The sequence below is a fragment of the Pristiophorus japonicus genome, chromosome 8 (assembly GCF_044704955.1).
Source record: "Pristiophorus japonicus isolate sPriJap1 chromosome 8, sPriJap1.hap1, whole genome shotgun sequence".
NCBI classification, from domain to species: Eukaryota; Metazoa; Chordata; class Chondrichthyes; family Pristiophoridae; genus Pristiophorus; species Pristiophorus japonicus.
This window is the reverse complement of record NC_091984.1, coordinates 85,666,508-85,683,512: the sequence shown is the minus strand read 5'-3', so window position 1 is coordinate 85,683,512 and position 17,005 is coordinate 85,666,508. Positions and strand designations below refer to the sequence as shown.

General features: G+C 44.0%; 1 protein-coding gene across 1 annotated transcript in view; it reads left to right on the top strand.

The window, feature by feature from the left end:
• Window positions 1-17,005, top strand: part of il12rb2 (interleukin 12 receptor, beta 2a) — a 102,586-nt gene that overhangs the window by 42,163 nt on the left and 43,418 nt on the right. Inside the window, exons 4-9 of the mRNA XM_070888238.1 lie at window positions 2,541-2,663; window positions 7,703-7,987; window positions 10,184-10,298; window positions 11,280-11,506; window positions 13,851-13,990; window positions 14,162-14,309. Of these exons, the coding sequence (XP_070744339.1) occupies window positions 2,541-2,663; window positions 7,703-7,987; window positions 10,184-10,298; window positions 11,280-11,506; window positions 13,851-13,990; window positions 14,162-14,309 (1,038 nt within the window). The remainder of the gene's footprint in view (window positions 1-2,540; window positions 2,664-7,702; window positions 7,988-10,183; window positions 10,299-11,279; window positions 11,507-13,850; window positions 13,991-14,161; window positions 14,310-17,005) is intronic.

Here is a 17,005-nt window from a genome sequence, read left to right as displayed (position 1 = left end):
AGGAGGAGGCCATTCAGTCACTCGAGCTTGTTCTGCCATTCAATGAGATCATGGCTGACCTGTATCCTGACTCCATCCACCTGCCTCGGTTCCATTTCTCTTAATACTTTTGACTAGCAAAAATCTATTGATTTAAATTATTAATTGAGCTAGCGTCTAATGCTGTTTGTGAGAGAGTTCCATATTTCTGTTTCTCTCCTGAATGGCCTGGCTATGATTTTAAGGTTAAATCCCCTTGTCCTAAACTCCTCCACCAGCAGAAAAAGTTTCTCTCTTCCCTATAAATTCCTTTCAAAATCCTTAACCTTCTATATTCCAGGGAATACATGCCTAGTTTATGTATTCTCTCCGCATAATCTAAACCTGGGAGACTTGGTAACATTCTGGTGAATCTGCACTACACTCCTTTCAAGGTCAATATATCTTTTTACGGTGCGGTGCCCAGAACTCCCGATGTGATCTAACTAGGGCTTTGTATAGCAAAACTTCCCTTTATATTCTAGCCCTCTAGTTATAAAGGCTAGCCTGCTCCTAAGTATCTGCTGGACTGTGTCAATGCAACCTAGTATGATCATTCCTCATAAAAGGCCCAAATTTGCCCAGGAGTTGCTCCGTTTTTTTTGGAGCAACTTGATTTTTCTTGAGTTCTTAAAAATCCCCAATCTGCACATTTAATTTGCGCCAGTGTAAGTGAGTTAGTTAGGATTTTTTTTACTTTCGTTTTTTTTTTCAAAAGGAGGCGTTACCAGCCACTTGCGCCCGTTTTGGCCATTTAAGCCAGTTTGGACAGCTAATAGTTGCTCCAAACTAACTTAGGCCAGCGTAGGTGGCCACTTGTGGCCGCACAGAAAACTCTTGCGGAGAGTTAAGAAATCAGCGCAGGTAGTCAGAGATAGGGGGGAGGGGGAGGGAAGCGGAGAGGACCTTGCAAAGCACTAAACACCTTCACAACAACATTCAAGAAGCATAAAAACCATCAATAATAAATAAAAAATTTAACTTAAGTCCTACCTTCCTAACTCGGCCTGGGAAGTCAGCGGACCGACTCCGACTCCTCTCTGACTCTCTCCGACTTCAACTCTCTCTCCGACTCCGACTCTCTTTCTCGAGGACTCTCCGAGGACTTCTCTCCAACGCCTTCCAGGACTTCTCTCCGAGGACTTCTCTCCAACGCCTTCCAGGACTTCTCTCCGAGGACTTCTCTCCAACGCCTTCCAGGACTTCTCTCCGAGGACTTCTCTCCAACGCCTTCCAGGACTTCTCTCCGACGACTTCCAGGACTTCTCTCCGAGGACTTCTCTCCGAGGACTTCTCTCTGACGCCTTCCAGGACTTCTCTCCGAGGACTTCCAGGACTTCTCTCTGACGCCTTCCAGGACTTCTCTCTGACGCCTTCCAGGACTTCTCTCCGAGGACTTCCAGGACTTCTCTCCGAGGACTTCCAGGACTTCTCTCCGAGGACTTCTCTCCAACGCCTTCCAGGACTTCTCTCCGACGACTTCCAGGACTTCTCTCCGAGGACTTCTCTCTGATGCCTTCCAGGACTTCTCTCTGACGCCTTCCAGGACTTCTCTCTGACGCCTTCCAGGACTTCTCTCTGACGACTTCCAGGACTTCTCTCTCACGCCTTCCAGGACTTCTCTCTGACGCCTTCCAGGACTTCTCTCTGACGACTTCCAGGACTTCTCTCTGACGACTTCCAGGACTTCTCTCTGACGACTTCCAGGACTTCTCTCCGACAACTTCTCTCCCACAACTTCCAGGACTTCTCTCCGAGGATTTCTCTCTGGCTGGGGGCAGGAGCTACTGCGCATGCGCGAAACCTCCATTGCGCATGCGTTGAGCTACCAGCACTGTTTTTCGCGCAGGGCCCTAGCTCCGCCCCCTAATGGACAGACCACACTGCACCATGCCATGGGAGAGTCCACAGAGCGGCCAGAATCCGGGGAGATCTTTTCAGCGCCGTTTTCACCCTAGGAAGTCGGGGCATCTCCGGTGAGTGCACCGAAAAAAACGTGTGGGCCAAATTTGGGCCCATTATATAGGAAACTGCTTCACTTTCACTCTGCAGCTGTCCACAGCGGCTTAGCTGGCATCAGGAACTCAACATCTCTTTTGAAGTGTGTGCCAGTATTTTGACCTGAGTGAACATTCTTCAGCTATGAGCTTAGACAGCAAATGTTGGCAGGCTATTTGACCATGAGGTGAATTCATTCTTGTCCTCATTGGATATTTACACGTGTATTTCCAAGTAGAGATGACTGGATATCAATCAGGGGCAGTTAATTTTTCAACAGGGTGCTCTCACTACCTTGGCTGAAATAAGATAACTAAGCATAGACGAGGCACTTTCCTGGATCTTTCTGAGCTGATCTAAGAGCAGAGTTGAGGTTAGGGCTGAGACTGACTCAAACCCATTTTACATTGGCTGGTAGAAGAACAAAAGGAAATAACTTAACAGAAGGTAAGAATGTGTGGAGCTAGCAAAGGTGGATCAAACCTGAAATATGGAACTGAGACTGTTGCATAATCTCTTTACAGGAAGAGCCTACAATCTGGGGTTTCTGGATCACGAGCTTCCCTTGTATTATTTGATGGAGTTTGTTGGAATATGTTGGTTAATCAAAGTAGTCACTATCATGCTGTGCAAGAATAAGGGAGCCGGTAAGTTTCATTTAAATAATTCTAATTGTACACATTGATTACTGTGTTGTAAATCTTCTTTGAGCTCATTGCATTGCTCAGTTGAACTGAAGTTATATTACTCTTTAAATGCTGATTCATGCTGGATATGGTTCCACAGGCACTGGCATCCCATGGAACTACATCCAACCAGTCACCTTCATGTATGAACCCAGACACTGAGTTTTGGATTGCTAGTCAATCTCGGGGAGCATCAGTGAACATAGGAACAAGAGTTGGCCATTCGGCCTTACAAGCCTGTTGCGCCATTCAATGAGATCATGGCTGATCTGCAACCTATCTCCATGTACCCGCCTTTGGCCCTTATCCCTTAATACCTTTGGTTAACAAAAATCTATCAATCTCAGATTTAAAATTAACAATTGATCCAGCATCAATTGCCATTTGCGGAAGAGAGTTCCAAACATCTACCACCCTTTCTGTGTATAGAAGTGATTCCTAATTTCCCTCTTGAAAGGTCTGGCTCTAATTTTTAGACTATGCCCCCCAGTCCTAGACTCCCTAACCAGCGGAAAAAGTTTCTCTCTATCTACTCGGTCTGTTCCCCTTAATATCTTGAAAACTTTGATCAAATCACCCCTTAACCTTCTAAATTACAGGGAATACAACCCTAATTTGTGTAATCTCTCCTCAGAATTTAACCCTTGGAGTCCGGGTATCATTCTGGTAAACCTACGCTCCACTCCCTCCAAGACCAATATATCCTTCTGAAGGTGTGGTGCCCAGAACTGCTCACAGTATCCAGGTGTGGACTAACCAGGGCTTTGTCTCGCTGCAGCATAACTTCTACCCCTTTGTATTCTAGCTCTCTAAATATAAAGGCCAGCATTCCATTAGACTTTTTGATTATTTTCAGCACCTGTTCATGATATTTTAATGATTTACCTGAACATCCAAGTCTCTTTGGACTGTCACTGCTTTTAGCTTTTCACCATTTAGAAAGTACCCTGTTCTATTCTTTTTAGGTCCAAAGTGGATGACCTCACATTTGCCTACATTGAAATCCATTTTCCACAGTTTTGCCCATTCACTTAACCTATCGATATCCCTTTGTAATTTTATGCTTTCATCTACAATGTTGCCTATTGTGTCATTGGCAAATTTGGATATGTGGCTTTCTATCCCATCATCTAAGTCGTTAATAAATACAGTAAATAGTTGAGGCCCCAAAGCAGATCCCTGTGGGACACCACTAGTCACATCCTGCCAATTAGAGTAACCTGCCCATTATCCCTATTCTCTGTCTCCTGCTGCTCAGCCAATTTCCTAACCAGGTCAATAATTTAGAACATAAGAACATAAGAAATAGGAGCAGGAATAGGCCATTCGGCCCCTCGAGCCTGCTCCACCATTCAATAAGATAATTTCTGATCTTTTACCTCAACTCCACTTTCCTGCACTATACCCATATCCCTTGAGTCCCTTAATATCCAAAAATCTATCGATCCTCGTCTTGAATATACTCAACGACTGAGTCTCCACAGCCCTCTGGGGTTGAGAATTTGAAAGATTCACCACACTCTGCATGAAGAAATTTCTGCTCATCTCAGTCCTAAATGGCCGACCCCTTATTCTGAGACTGTGACCCCTGGTTCTAGACTCTGCAGCCAGGGAAAACATCCTCCCTGCATCTACCCTGTCAAGCTCTGCAAGAATTTTGTATGTTTCAATGAGATCACCTCTCATTCTTCTAAACTCTAGAGAATATAGGCCTAGTCTACTCAACCACTCCTCATACGACAATCCCCCCATGCCAGGAATCAGTCTGGTGAACCTTCATTGCACTCCCTCGATGGCAAGTATATCCTTCCTTGGGTATGGAGACCAAAACTGTACACAATTTGCCTTCAATTCCATGGGCTTCTACTTAGTTAACAGTTTTTTTATGAGGGACTTTATAAAATGCCTTCCGGAAGTCCATATAAATAACATCCAAAGGCATGCCCCTGACCACTACTTTAGTCACCTCCTCAAAAAATTCAATAGGTTTGTTAGGCATGACCTACCTTTCACCAATCCAAACTGGCTGTCTCTGATCAGCTGAAAATTTTCAAGGCATTCAGTAACTCTGTCTTTAATTATAGACTCTAGTAATTTCCCAACACAGATGCTAGGGTAACTGGTCTATAATTCCCTGATTTTCCTCTCTCGCCATTCTTAAATAGCGGAGTGATGTGCAATTTTTCAATCTAAAGGAGCATTTCTTGAATCGAGAGAAGATTATAAGTCGGACATCTTCAATGTGCTCACCTACTTGCTTTAAAATCCTGGGATGGAAACTATCTGGTCCTGGGGATTTGTCACTCTTTATTGCCATTATTTTCTTCATTATTGTTATTTTACTTACATTAATTTTATTGCGTCCCTGATTCAATGTTAATTTCCTTGGGATTTCTGGCATGCTGTCCTCTTCCTCTATTGTAAAGTGTCTCATCATCATCATCATAGGCAGTCCCCCGGAATCGAGGAAGACTTGCTTCCACTCCAAAAGTGAGTTCTTTTATGGCTGAACAGTCCGATACGAGGGCCACAGACCCTGTTACAGGTGGGACAGACATTTGTCGGGGGAGGGGGTCGGTAGGGCTGGTTTGCCACACGCTCCTTCCACTGCCGGCGCTTGGCCTTTTCATGCTCTTTGCGTTGAGACTCAAAGAGCTCAACGCCCTCCCGGATGGACTTTCTCCACCTCGGGCGGTCTGCGGCCAGGGACTCCCAGGTGTCAGTGGTGATGTCGCACTTTACCAGGGAGGCTTTGAGGGTGTCCTTATAATGTTTCCGCTGTCCTCCTTTGGTTCGTTTACCATGAAGGAGCTCCGCATAAAGCATTTGCTTAGGGAGTCTCGTATCTGGCATGCGAACTATGTGGCCTGCCCAGCGAAGCTGATCGAGTGTGGTCACTGCTTCAATACTGGGGATGTTAGCCTGGTCAAGGACACTGATGTTGGTGCGCCTGTCCTCCCAGGGGATTTGCAGCGGCTTGAGGTGCCTTCTATACATCGTCCATATCTCAGATCCATACAGGAGGGTGGTTATTACTACAGCCCTGTAGACCATGAATTGGGCGGTAGATTTGAGGGCCTGTTCTTCAAACACTCTTTTCCGCAGGCGGCCTAAGGCTGCACTGGCGCACTGGAGGCGATGTTGAATCTCCGCATCAATGTCTGCCTTTGTTGATAAGTGGCTCCCGAGATATGAGAAATGGTCCACGTTGTCCAGGCCCGCACCGTGGATCTTGATGTTTGGAGGGCAGTGCTGTGCAGCGGTGACAGGCTGGTGGAGGACCTTTGTCTTACGGGATGTTAAGCGTAAGGCCCATGCTTTCATATGCCTCAGTGAATACATTGACTGTATCCTGGAGTTCAGCCTCTGAATGTGCACAGACGCAGGCATCGTCCGCATACTGCAGCTCAACGACAGAGGTTGGGGTGATCTTGGACCTGGCCTGGAGGTGGCGTAGGTTAAACAGCTTCCCATTGGTTCTGTAGTTTAGTTCCACTCCAGCGGGGAGCTTGTTGATTGTGAGGTGGAGCATGGCGGCGAGGAAGATTGAGAAGAGGGTTGGAGCGATGATGCAGCCCTGTTTGACCCCGGTCCAGACATGGATTGGGTCTGTAATGGATCCGTTGGTAAGGATCACGGCCTGCATGTCATCGTGAAGCAAGCGAAGGATGTTGACAAACTTTTGGGGGTATCCAAAATGGAGGAGGATGCTCCATAGACCCTCACGGTTGACAGTGTCAAAGGCCTTTGTAAGATCGAAAAAGGCCATGTATAAGGGCTGGCGCTGCTCCCTGCATTTTTCCTGCAACTGGCGCTCTGCCTTTGACTCGAGTGTTTTCGATTCCATCCCGCAACATGCAACCCGCCACCAACTCAGTGAAACTCCAACGTTGCAAGAGGTAGGCAAAGCCATAAAACAGCTCAAGAATAACAAGGCTACGGGTGCGGATGGAATCCCTGCTGAGGCGCTAAAATATGGCGGAGAGGTGCTGTTGGCGTGGATACATGGCCTCATCTCTCTCATCTAAAGGGAGGAGAGCATGCCGGGAGATCTCAGAGATGCAATGATTGTGACCATTTTTAAAAAGGGGGACAAGTCCGACTGCGGCAACTACAGGGGAATCTCCCTGCTTTCAGCCACTGGGAAAGTTGTTGCTTGAGTTCTCCTCAATCGTCTTCTCCCTGTGGCCGAGGAGCTCCTCCCGGAATCACAATGCGGAAGTGTCTAGTGCAGTGCCAAATCTTGTCTTCCCCAATATCCCCATGGGTACAGCAGGTAATAGCTCGCAATCAGAAGGGACCCTTGACTGTTTTTTGTGCCCCAACACAGCCTCTCCTGTGATCAGGTAATTTAGCATATGCGAGGATTGAACCGGGAACTTTTCTGGTTTATATGTGCCATAGTCTCACCATGGTACATTTGCTGCTAAGCAATCCAGGGAACACTCATTTTAATTACTTATCTAGGAATGTTATAAATCAATACCCAACAAAGAACTCTGGGATACAATTGGTAGTCTACCCATGGCACTGACTGTAAGTCATTAGTAAATATTTGCTTGAGTTATCAAGCCATCCTGTTCATGGGATATAATTCCTCACCATGTCTTATCTGCTACTGACCAAACACAGCTTATTAAAGGAGAAGATAGAGAGGCTTCATCCATAAAGAAAGAAGGAAAGAATTGCAATTATATTGCACCTTTCCCACCCTCAGGATGTTCCAAAGCGCTTCATAGTCATTGAAGTACTTTTGAAGTGCAGTCATTATTCTAATGTCAGGAAAGAAGATCTACATTGTAAGGACATAATAACATAATAATAGACGTTACTGTTGGCAATATTAGCAGACAAATCTTAACACATTCAAATAAATATGTTGACATTTGCATTACAATAGCAGAAGGAGAAATATCATACGAAAACGTTATCTGCTGGTATTGTCAATAGCTTTTCTAGATTTTTTACATGATTTTAAAAATGACACAATCTTGTTCCAGAATCCTGTGCTAATGGGGAAATGCGAGTCAGCCCTGCGTCCATAATAAGACTTGGATCGAGCATTAACATATCGTGCATCTTAAAGGAATCATTTTACAACGAGTGTACAGCTCAACAGCTATGTATTATTAAAGACAATACCAAGCGGCTTATGACTGTACAGATCTCCACCAATGCAGTTACTGCACACATTCCAAAGTTTGAAAACCCCAAGTCCAGTTTTGCCTGTAAGCTGCACTGCAACACTGAATATTTGATTTGTGGAATTGACATTAAAGCTGGCAGTAAGTGGTATTTTTAATTTTATTGATTGAATTGAGTGTAGAATGTTATGGCTAATTACTAAATTTTGTAAGCTTCTCAATTTTGGGATAACTATGGCAACCGCCCATCTCACAAGATGATGGTGTCAATGGCAAAACAGTTCAGTTCCTTTACCATCTTCAACATCATGAAGAATCCAATTCTCGAGCGACAGTGCTTGCCACAGATGGTGCCGGTGTAAATCACAGGGCAAGTTGATGGAAGCATCTCTTTTCCCATTTTCTCTCTCAGGCATCTCTTCAGCCCCCTTGGCTCTCTAATGCAGCATCAAAGGATCTTTTGCACAATTGTTGTGACTGCCTTTAAAATCAGTAGCGATGATTTTGTTTTCCTAACCTCTCAATTTGCCGTCAAAAACGGGATGGTAGCAGGTGGAAAATCAAATGTCAGACACACAGCTGATTGCTGTGTGTCTTCAGATTATGTCAATGGCAGCTTCGTCCATCGTGGTGAGTATTTGCAGTGTGTCTAGCAGACCCTCCTCCCGTGCTAATCCTCTCCCTCCTGTTGTGTAGGATTTTGCAAGGCTGTGCAGAAAAAATGAGTGATGTGAAGGGGTGCCTTGGCACTCGTGGTAAGGTCAATACATTTCTTTCTGCACTGCAGCAAGATCCTGAAGATCATGCTGATCGCATGCCTGTGTACCACCTCTGGCTCCATGCCCATGTACCACCTCTCTCCATGTCCATGTACTACCTCTCTCTCCATGCCCATGTACTACCTCTCTCTCCATGCCCATGTACCACCTCTCTCTCCATGCCCATGTACCACCTCTCTCTCCATGCCCATGTACTACCTCTCGCTTCATGCCCATGTGCTACCTCTCTCTCCATGCCCATGTACTACCTCTCTCTCCATGCCCATGTACCACATCTCTCTCCATTCCCATGTACTACCTCTCTCTCCATGCCCATGCACCACCTCTCCATGCCCATGTACTACCTCTATCTCCATGCCCATATACCACCTCTCTCTCCATGCCTATGTACTACCTCTCTCTCCATGCCCATGTACTACCTCTCTCCATGCCCATGTACTACCTCTCTCTCCATGCCCATATACCACCTCTCTCTCCATGCCCATGTACCACCTCTCTCTCCATGCCCATGTACCACCTCTCTCTCCATGCCCATGTACCAACTCTTGCTTCATGCCCATGTACCACCTCATGCTCATTCACCAACTTGCTTTGGAACCTACCAACTATCCAAGAGGAAGCAGCCATCGCTCCTCTCCCAAACTTCTCCATTGCTGTACCTGTAAACCTCAGGACCCGGCGGTAACTCTGGTATCTTTTGACAGCCCCACAGCATTGGCCACACAAGTGCATCTCCTCTTTAAGCTGTTGCAAGCCCTTAATCCTGTAGCAGCACCCAATTTCCTGCCTCCAAATCGGCGAGCTGCCAATGGGGAAGCACGTGTCACACTGGCAACCAATCTCACTCGTGTAAAGAAGCAACGACCCATAAGCAGGGACAGATTCCCTATTGACTCCTCTGAGCAGCCATTGCACTTGCGGCCCCCCCACCTCTTGCCTTTCGTGATGGGAAACCAAAATCGACTTGGGTCACTTGGTAGCACTCTCAGTTCTGGGTCAGAAGCTTGTAGGTCCCATACCAGAATTTGAGCTGCCAGTCCAGTCTAATCAGATACTGCGGGATTGCTGCATTGTTGCAAATGCTGTCCTTTAGATTAGACTTTAAACCAAATTTATCTGTTCTGATGGTTCAGGTGTTTTTTAAGGATCCCATGGCACTACTTTGAAAAAAAGTAGGGAGTTCTTCTAGTCCTATTGTCAACATCCTTCCCTCAATGAATAGCACACAAAACAACACCTGTCAAAGGGTCTTGGTTATTTTACAGCTTTCAGTTCTGAGGCAAGATGTTATATCAAAATCTTAACATATCTTTTTTATTTACAAATGCTTACTGGCCTGATGTGTATTTCCAGCATTTTCTGTCTTTATTTAAGATTAATTGTTTATTAACTTTTATTGCTGTTTGTGCAACATTACTGGCACAAAATGATTCTCGTTTCTGCCTGTCTCTGCCCATCACAAATTCGTTGTGTAAAGCACTTTTGATGTTATAATAAACATGTTTAAAAATTCTTTGAAATGATTCTACATCAAAAATTCCAAATTCTGCCATTTCAGATCCTCCAGATCAGCCCAGAAACCTGAAATGCATTCAGAATGGAAGAGACGGTGATGTATCGTGCAGCTGGGATGTAGGACAAGTCACGCACATCAGTACAAATTACATATTGTGGTAAGATAATTCTCCAGATTCAACACTGGCGTTGCCCTTAAACATTAACTGAATGATAGAGACACATAAGAAAGCACGGAATAAAGCCATTCTACTTTAAAGCTTGCTGCTTCCACAAACTACCCAATTGTGGAAACTGCCTCATCTATTTACATTTTTTTGAGGGAAAATTCTGCATAAATGCTCCCTGATCTCCAAATCACCTCCCCCACCACGTACCCCATACCCCCCAACAACCTCCTTGCCCCCACAGTGCAGCAACCATTGTGGTTGAAGGAAGCTATTTCTTTGCTAGAGCAATTCAAAACTAATCCTACTGCCCCCTGTACCCTCCATAGCTCTGTATATTCCTATGTTTCAAATATTTATCCAATTTTTCCCAATAAAACATGCAATGGTCTCTGCCCTAACCACTTCTTTTTGGCAAAGTATTCTGTGCTCCAACAACAATCTGTGCAAAGAAATGCCTCCAAACCTCTCTTCATGCTCTCTTTTAGTTGTAAATTGATGACTTCTCCTCACTGTGAGGAACCTATGTGCCTATGTTCCCATCAGCCGCTGGTGCCAAATTTGTAAGACACCTGTCCTTATTGGACTGCCTCTGGCTGCACCCTTATGTTATACTGTCCAATATGCAAACATATTTGCCTGGGCATGTCTCTACAGTGGCTCAGCTGAGGACAGGAATATACATGCAGAGGATCATGGGTTTGACAATGTGGCATGGTGCTTTGGAATTCTGGCAAAATGGACCGCTGCCGCCTTGCAATGAAACGAGCAGCTCAGCAGATATCAATCATGTGGGTGTTAAATGTTTTAACTATGATCTGTGTTTTGCAGCATATCTGGGAAATGTTGAACTCAAACTAACACCTTAGTTATTGCTATTGATGTTTTTTTCAGTGCAAAGAATGAAGTGCTGCAGCTTTCATTTTAAATGTACAGATATGTTTTAACAATCACGTCTAATAAATGTTTCAGGTTCAGAAATGAGTCACACAGTTACATTGCCTCAGCTACCTCTGCAGAGCCGTCAACTGGAAAATGCACAAAGCACAGGAAGACTCTAGAACACCAAAGGCTGGGCTTTGCTTGTGAATCTGGGCACAGTTTTGACCCATACTCCGTTTATTCAGCTTGGGTAACTGCTTCAAACCAACTGGGGTATCAGTCTTCGGCAGTCATGAACTTCACCTTGGATGAGATTGGTTTGTGGCAGTTTTTAAAAAATGTTTATACTTGCACTCTGTACCATAGATCATGCTAGGCCAAAAGGCTGGGTGACTTGTTCCATATAATCCTAGAACTTGGCCAATATTGTTTTGAAAATAGCTGCACAATACTGGCCTGGAGGTCATTCTGCCACTAATTTTCCCTCTGGGTGACCCAGAGTAAATACGCAAATAACTAACCCCAGTAATGGCAACCAGTATATTTTCTGGTCACGAAAGCAATATTACATGCTAACAATGTGGTTTTTTCATATCTTGCCTTTCTAGACTACCTGTAACTATCAGAGAAGATGCATGAATAGAAATAAATCTGGTAATTGCACCTTGCATAGGAAGAATACATGGGTGTCATAAATTATTCCTTGAAATATGTTAAAGTAACTAAGGGGTGAAAGAGATCTATTACTAGATCCAGTGTTTAATATGTCCAGTCAATACAGAGCAGCAATGAACATGGCAAATAGAATGCTGAACTATTTAACTAGTAGAGCAGAAGTATTGAGCTGCAAGATGCCAGTAGTGCGTGAGAGGCCCGAAGAATGTGGAGTTTAGCCTCCATGAGATTTCAGCCATAGACTGAATTCAACCTTGAGTTTGAAGGTGAATTTTTCACCCTAGAATTAATATTTGTGTGAAGTGAGTAAGAAGAGTTTGATTCTTGCAGGAGTCTGCTGCTAGTGCGAGTTCAGGCTAACACTACATACATTTTTTAAGTTAGACACCGAGGGATGGCAATACAGGGGACCTTAGTGATTTGTGTGGAGTGCAATGTATGGGTCATCATGGATCCTCAGTGTATCCAGTGGCAGCAAATTTGAACTAAGTCTCAGAAAACGCAGATTCTGGAGCAGAGAATCTATGTCTGAGCAGCTATTGACCACACTCAAGCAGCACCAGAGAAAATGAGGGATTTCTGGATCGTACTGTCCAGAATGTAGATTACAAAAATATAAGAGTGGTAGTAGTGGCGATTCTAAAGTTGGGTGTACAATCTCAAAAACTTGAATTTACGTAGTGCCTTTAACATAGTAAAACGTCTGAAGGCGCGTCACAGGAGTGTTATCAGACAAAAACATTGAGGCCGAACCAAAAAAGGAGATATTAGGGGAGGCGGCTTAAAAAGTTGGCAGTTTTTAACTGAGTTTTTACCTAACAGAGGTAGGTTTTCAGGAGGGTTTCGAAGGACAAGAGGGAGGTAGAGAGGCGGAGAGGTTTAAGGAGGGAATTCCAGAGCTTAGGGTCTAGATGGCTGAAAGCACGATTGCCAATGGTGGGACAAAGGGAGTGGGATATGCGTAAGGTCAGAGTTGGAGATACGCAGTGTTTTCAGAGGGTTGTAGGTGGTTACAGTGATTGGGGAGAATGAGGTCATGAAGGGATTTAAACATGAGGAGGAAAATATTAAATTGGTGGCGTTTGGGGATCGAGAGTCAATGTAAATCAAGTGAATACTGGGCAAATGGAATGGTGCAGGCTAGAATATTGGTAGCAGTTTTGGATGAGCTCAAGCTTATGAAAGGTGAAGCATGAGAGGCTAGTCTGGCGAGCAATAAAATAGTCAAGTCTGGAGGTGATAAAGGCATAGATGAAGGTTTCAGCGGCAGATTGGTTGAGGCAGGGGCGGAGATTGGTGATGTTACGGAGGTAGGCAGTCTTTGTGTTGAAGAGGATATGTGACTTTTAAACAACTGCACATGCATAAGTTTGTGCAGGAGTGGTTCAGTGTAATATAACGACAGCATTGAACATTTAAGCCCTGGATTTATGCTGTGGGATACCAAATTACAAAGATAGGTTGTTTACATACACTTTCGTTAGAGAATAGTGTGAAGTAGTGGAAGGATTTACAGATTGATAGACCACAATGTGAAAGCTCTTTCCATGTCCATAATCATCTTTATACCAATCGATAGGGTGGTTGCTTCTGTATGGCGGGAGGGTTTAGTGGGTTCCCATAACCCATACAGTGAGAGGAAGGGCACCCACTGGATAGGTAACCAGAATTCCAGACCGCAGTCTCCACTCACCAAGACTGTCTGAAGTGAGGTACGAACCTTGCACCCACTGACAATATTAACATAATTAAGATCAATGAGCTAATGCCACTGCTAAAATAGCAGGAAAGAATTTCTGATGAACACGTTAAGCATTTGGTTATTCCAACATCCCACAGCATACATTCTGTGCCTTTATATGATGCTGTCAATCAGAATCAGTGCACATACTTTTTAATTCTACATTGAATCAATGCTTGGTCTTATTTGTATATCGATATTTTAATACCAATACAGTAACTGTAGCTTCAATCTTTTTTTTTCAGTGAAACCCAATCCTCCCAATATCAGTAAGATAGAATTCAGCAACAGTTCACCCATAATTAGTACAATATATTGGAAAGACCAACAGAACACAGAGTTGTTTGAAATCCGATATCAAAGTACCAACAGCAAATGGGAAAAGGTAGCATTTATTTATTTTAAACTGTTTATTCCACTTGTAATATTTCCATATATTTGATAACTTACAAAAGCTTGGATTTCTCACAAAGTACTGGCTGATTTTCCAGCAGTATTCGGGCAGATATCTCTTCTTTTGGCTAGAGCATCATACTTTCTTCTGGTTTGATTTCAGAAATTCGTAGTCAATTCGACAAGTTGCAAGGTGGCTGATTTGGAGCATTTTGCGGAATACGAGTTCCAGGTTCGCTGTAAGTTTAATTACACCCAAGGACTATGGAGTGACTGGAGCCCTTCCTTTGTCAGCAAGACACCAGAGGCAGGTACAGTTCTCCTCCATTGCTGTGCTGTTTGGATTTGTTTTGTGTCAGCTCCATGGAATGATTCCTTTACTGTGTCTCAGTTCTGGAGGTCCACATTGTCATTTCTTAATTATGATTTCACAAGTTGCTCATTTGAAAGAAAATAGAACAAAAGAAAATTGGAAAAATACTCTTCCATTGTCTCAGCGGGTAAGTGATGTGGGAATGAACTATATAGAGCAGGAAGGCCCCAGTTTTGATCCTTGGTTGTGTTGAATTAACTGATCTCAGCCAAGGTAGTGGTAGGGACATGGAAAATAGTCACAATGCCCCTGAATTCCTGCTCCTAATCACTACCCAGTGACTCTTGCTGGAAAGTGCATGTGGGAAGTCAGAAGGGGATCGTGCTCCCCACAGTCAAATATTCTGCCAATGTTCACTGTACTGGCTCATGCATGAAGAGCAGCTACTTGGATGAGGCACCAGAATGTCTCTGTAGAACTAAGTTGTAGAATAATGCTTTTTAAATGAGTCAAGAAACTAAAATCCTAGAGGGCGGTTTGCAGAGACCAGTATTGGCTGGTTGCCTATTTGTAGGTAACTCATACTGTACTTATCACACCCAGCCTCGTGACTCAGGCAGCTCCTGATCAGTCACAAAACAGAATGTTGACCTCATTTACTTTCTTTATGAAGCACTAATGAATGATTTGACCAAAGGTGTGAAATGCATTTAAATATGTCTTTCATTATTAAAACGATTGAATTTGTATGACAGTAATACAATTACACTGTGGGCAGCAGACACGTTGGAGTTCAGTTGGTGTAAAACGATTCCTGTCACTTCTGGCATATATCCAATAACTGCAGCAACTCAATCATGCTGACGTTTAAAATCTGAAATCCATCTACGTCAGAATACATCCTATGAACACTATGTTATGTGCAGAGCATAACAATCTTTAAGTGGCCAAAGATTGAGCAGTCATAGCAAGTACGAAGCACAGTCCTTGCTTGTTGCACTGCATTTTGTCAATGGGGAGGTACCAGCGGATTGGAAAGCAGCTAATGTAATGCCTCTGTTTAAAAAAGGAGGCAGACAAAAGGCAGGTAACTATAGGCCGGTTAGTTTAACATCTGTAGTGGGGAAAATGCTTGAAGCTATCATTAAGGAAGAAATAGCAGGACATCTAGATAGGAATAGTGCAATCAAGCAGACGCAGCATGGATTCATGAAGGGGAAATCATGTTTAACTAATTTACTGGAATTCTTTGAGAATATAACGAGCATGGTGGATAGAGGTGTACCGATGGATGTGGTGTATTTAGATTTCCAAAAGGCATTCGATAAGGTGCCACACAAAAGGTTACTGCAGAAGATAAAGGTACGCGGAATCAGAGGAAATGTATTAGCATGGATCGAGAATTGGCTGGCAAACAGAAAGCAGAGAGTCGGGATAAATGGGTCCTTTCCGGGTTGGAATTTGGTGGTTAGTAGTGTGCCACAGGGATCGGTGCTGGGACCACAACTGTTTACAATACACATAGATGACCTGGAAGAGGGGACAGAGTGTAGTGTAACAAAATTTGCAGATGACACAAAGGTTAGTGGGAAAGCGGGTTGTGCAGAGGACACAGAGAGGCTGCAAAGAGATTTAGATAGGTTAAGCGAATGGGCTAAGGTTTGGCAGATAGAATCCAATGTCGGAAAATGTGAGGTCATCCACCTTGGGAAAAAAAAACAGTAAAAGGGAATATTATTTGAATGGGGAGAAATTACAACATGCTGGGGGTCCTTGTGCATGAATCCCAAAAAGTTAGTTTGCAGATGCAGCAGGTAATCAGGAAGGCGAATGGAATGTTGGCATTCATTGCGAGAGGGATGGAGTACAAAAGTAGGGAGGTCCTGCTGCAACTGTATAGGGTATTGGTGAGGCTGCACCTGGAGTACTGCGTGCAGTTTTGGTCACCTAACTTAAGGAAGGATATACTAGCTTTGGAGGGGGTACAGAGACGATTCACTAGGCTGATTCCGGAGATGAGAGGGTTACCTTATGATGATAGATTGAATAGACTGGGTCTTTACTCGTTGGAGTTCAGAAGGATGAGGGGTGATCTTATAGAAACATTTAAAATAATGAAAGGGATAGACAAGATAGAGGCAGAGAGGTTGTTTCCACTGGTCGGGGAGACTAGAACTAGGGGGCACAGCCTCAAAATACGGGGGAGCCAATTTAAAACCGAGTTGAGAAGGAATTTCTTCTCCTAGAGAGTTGTGAATCTGTGGAATTCTCTGCCCAAGGAAGCAGTTGAGACTAGCTCATTGAATGTATTCAAATCACAGATAGATAGATTTTTAACCAATAAGGGAATTAAGGGTTACGGGAAGCGGGCGGGTAAGTGGAGCTGAGTCCACGGCCAGATCAGCCATGATCTTGTTGAATGGCGGAGCAGGCTCGAGGGGCTAGATGGCCTACTCCTGTTCCTAATTCTTATGTTCTTATGTTATGTTCTGAGAGGAAGGGAAGTCACTAACACTTAAGAATCTAGCAAATGGGTAACTTTGGAACTGTCTCGCCCATGCCTCCGTATTGGATCTGTTGATGACATTGTACACATACGTGCATGATGTTGGTCGATCTTTCTATTTTATCCCTGGTTCTTTTTTTCCCATTAACAATCTGTGTTATATCAAATCTAATACAGTGAAGCGTTAC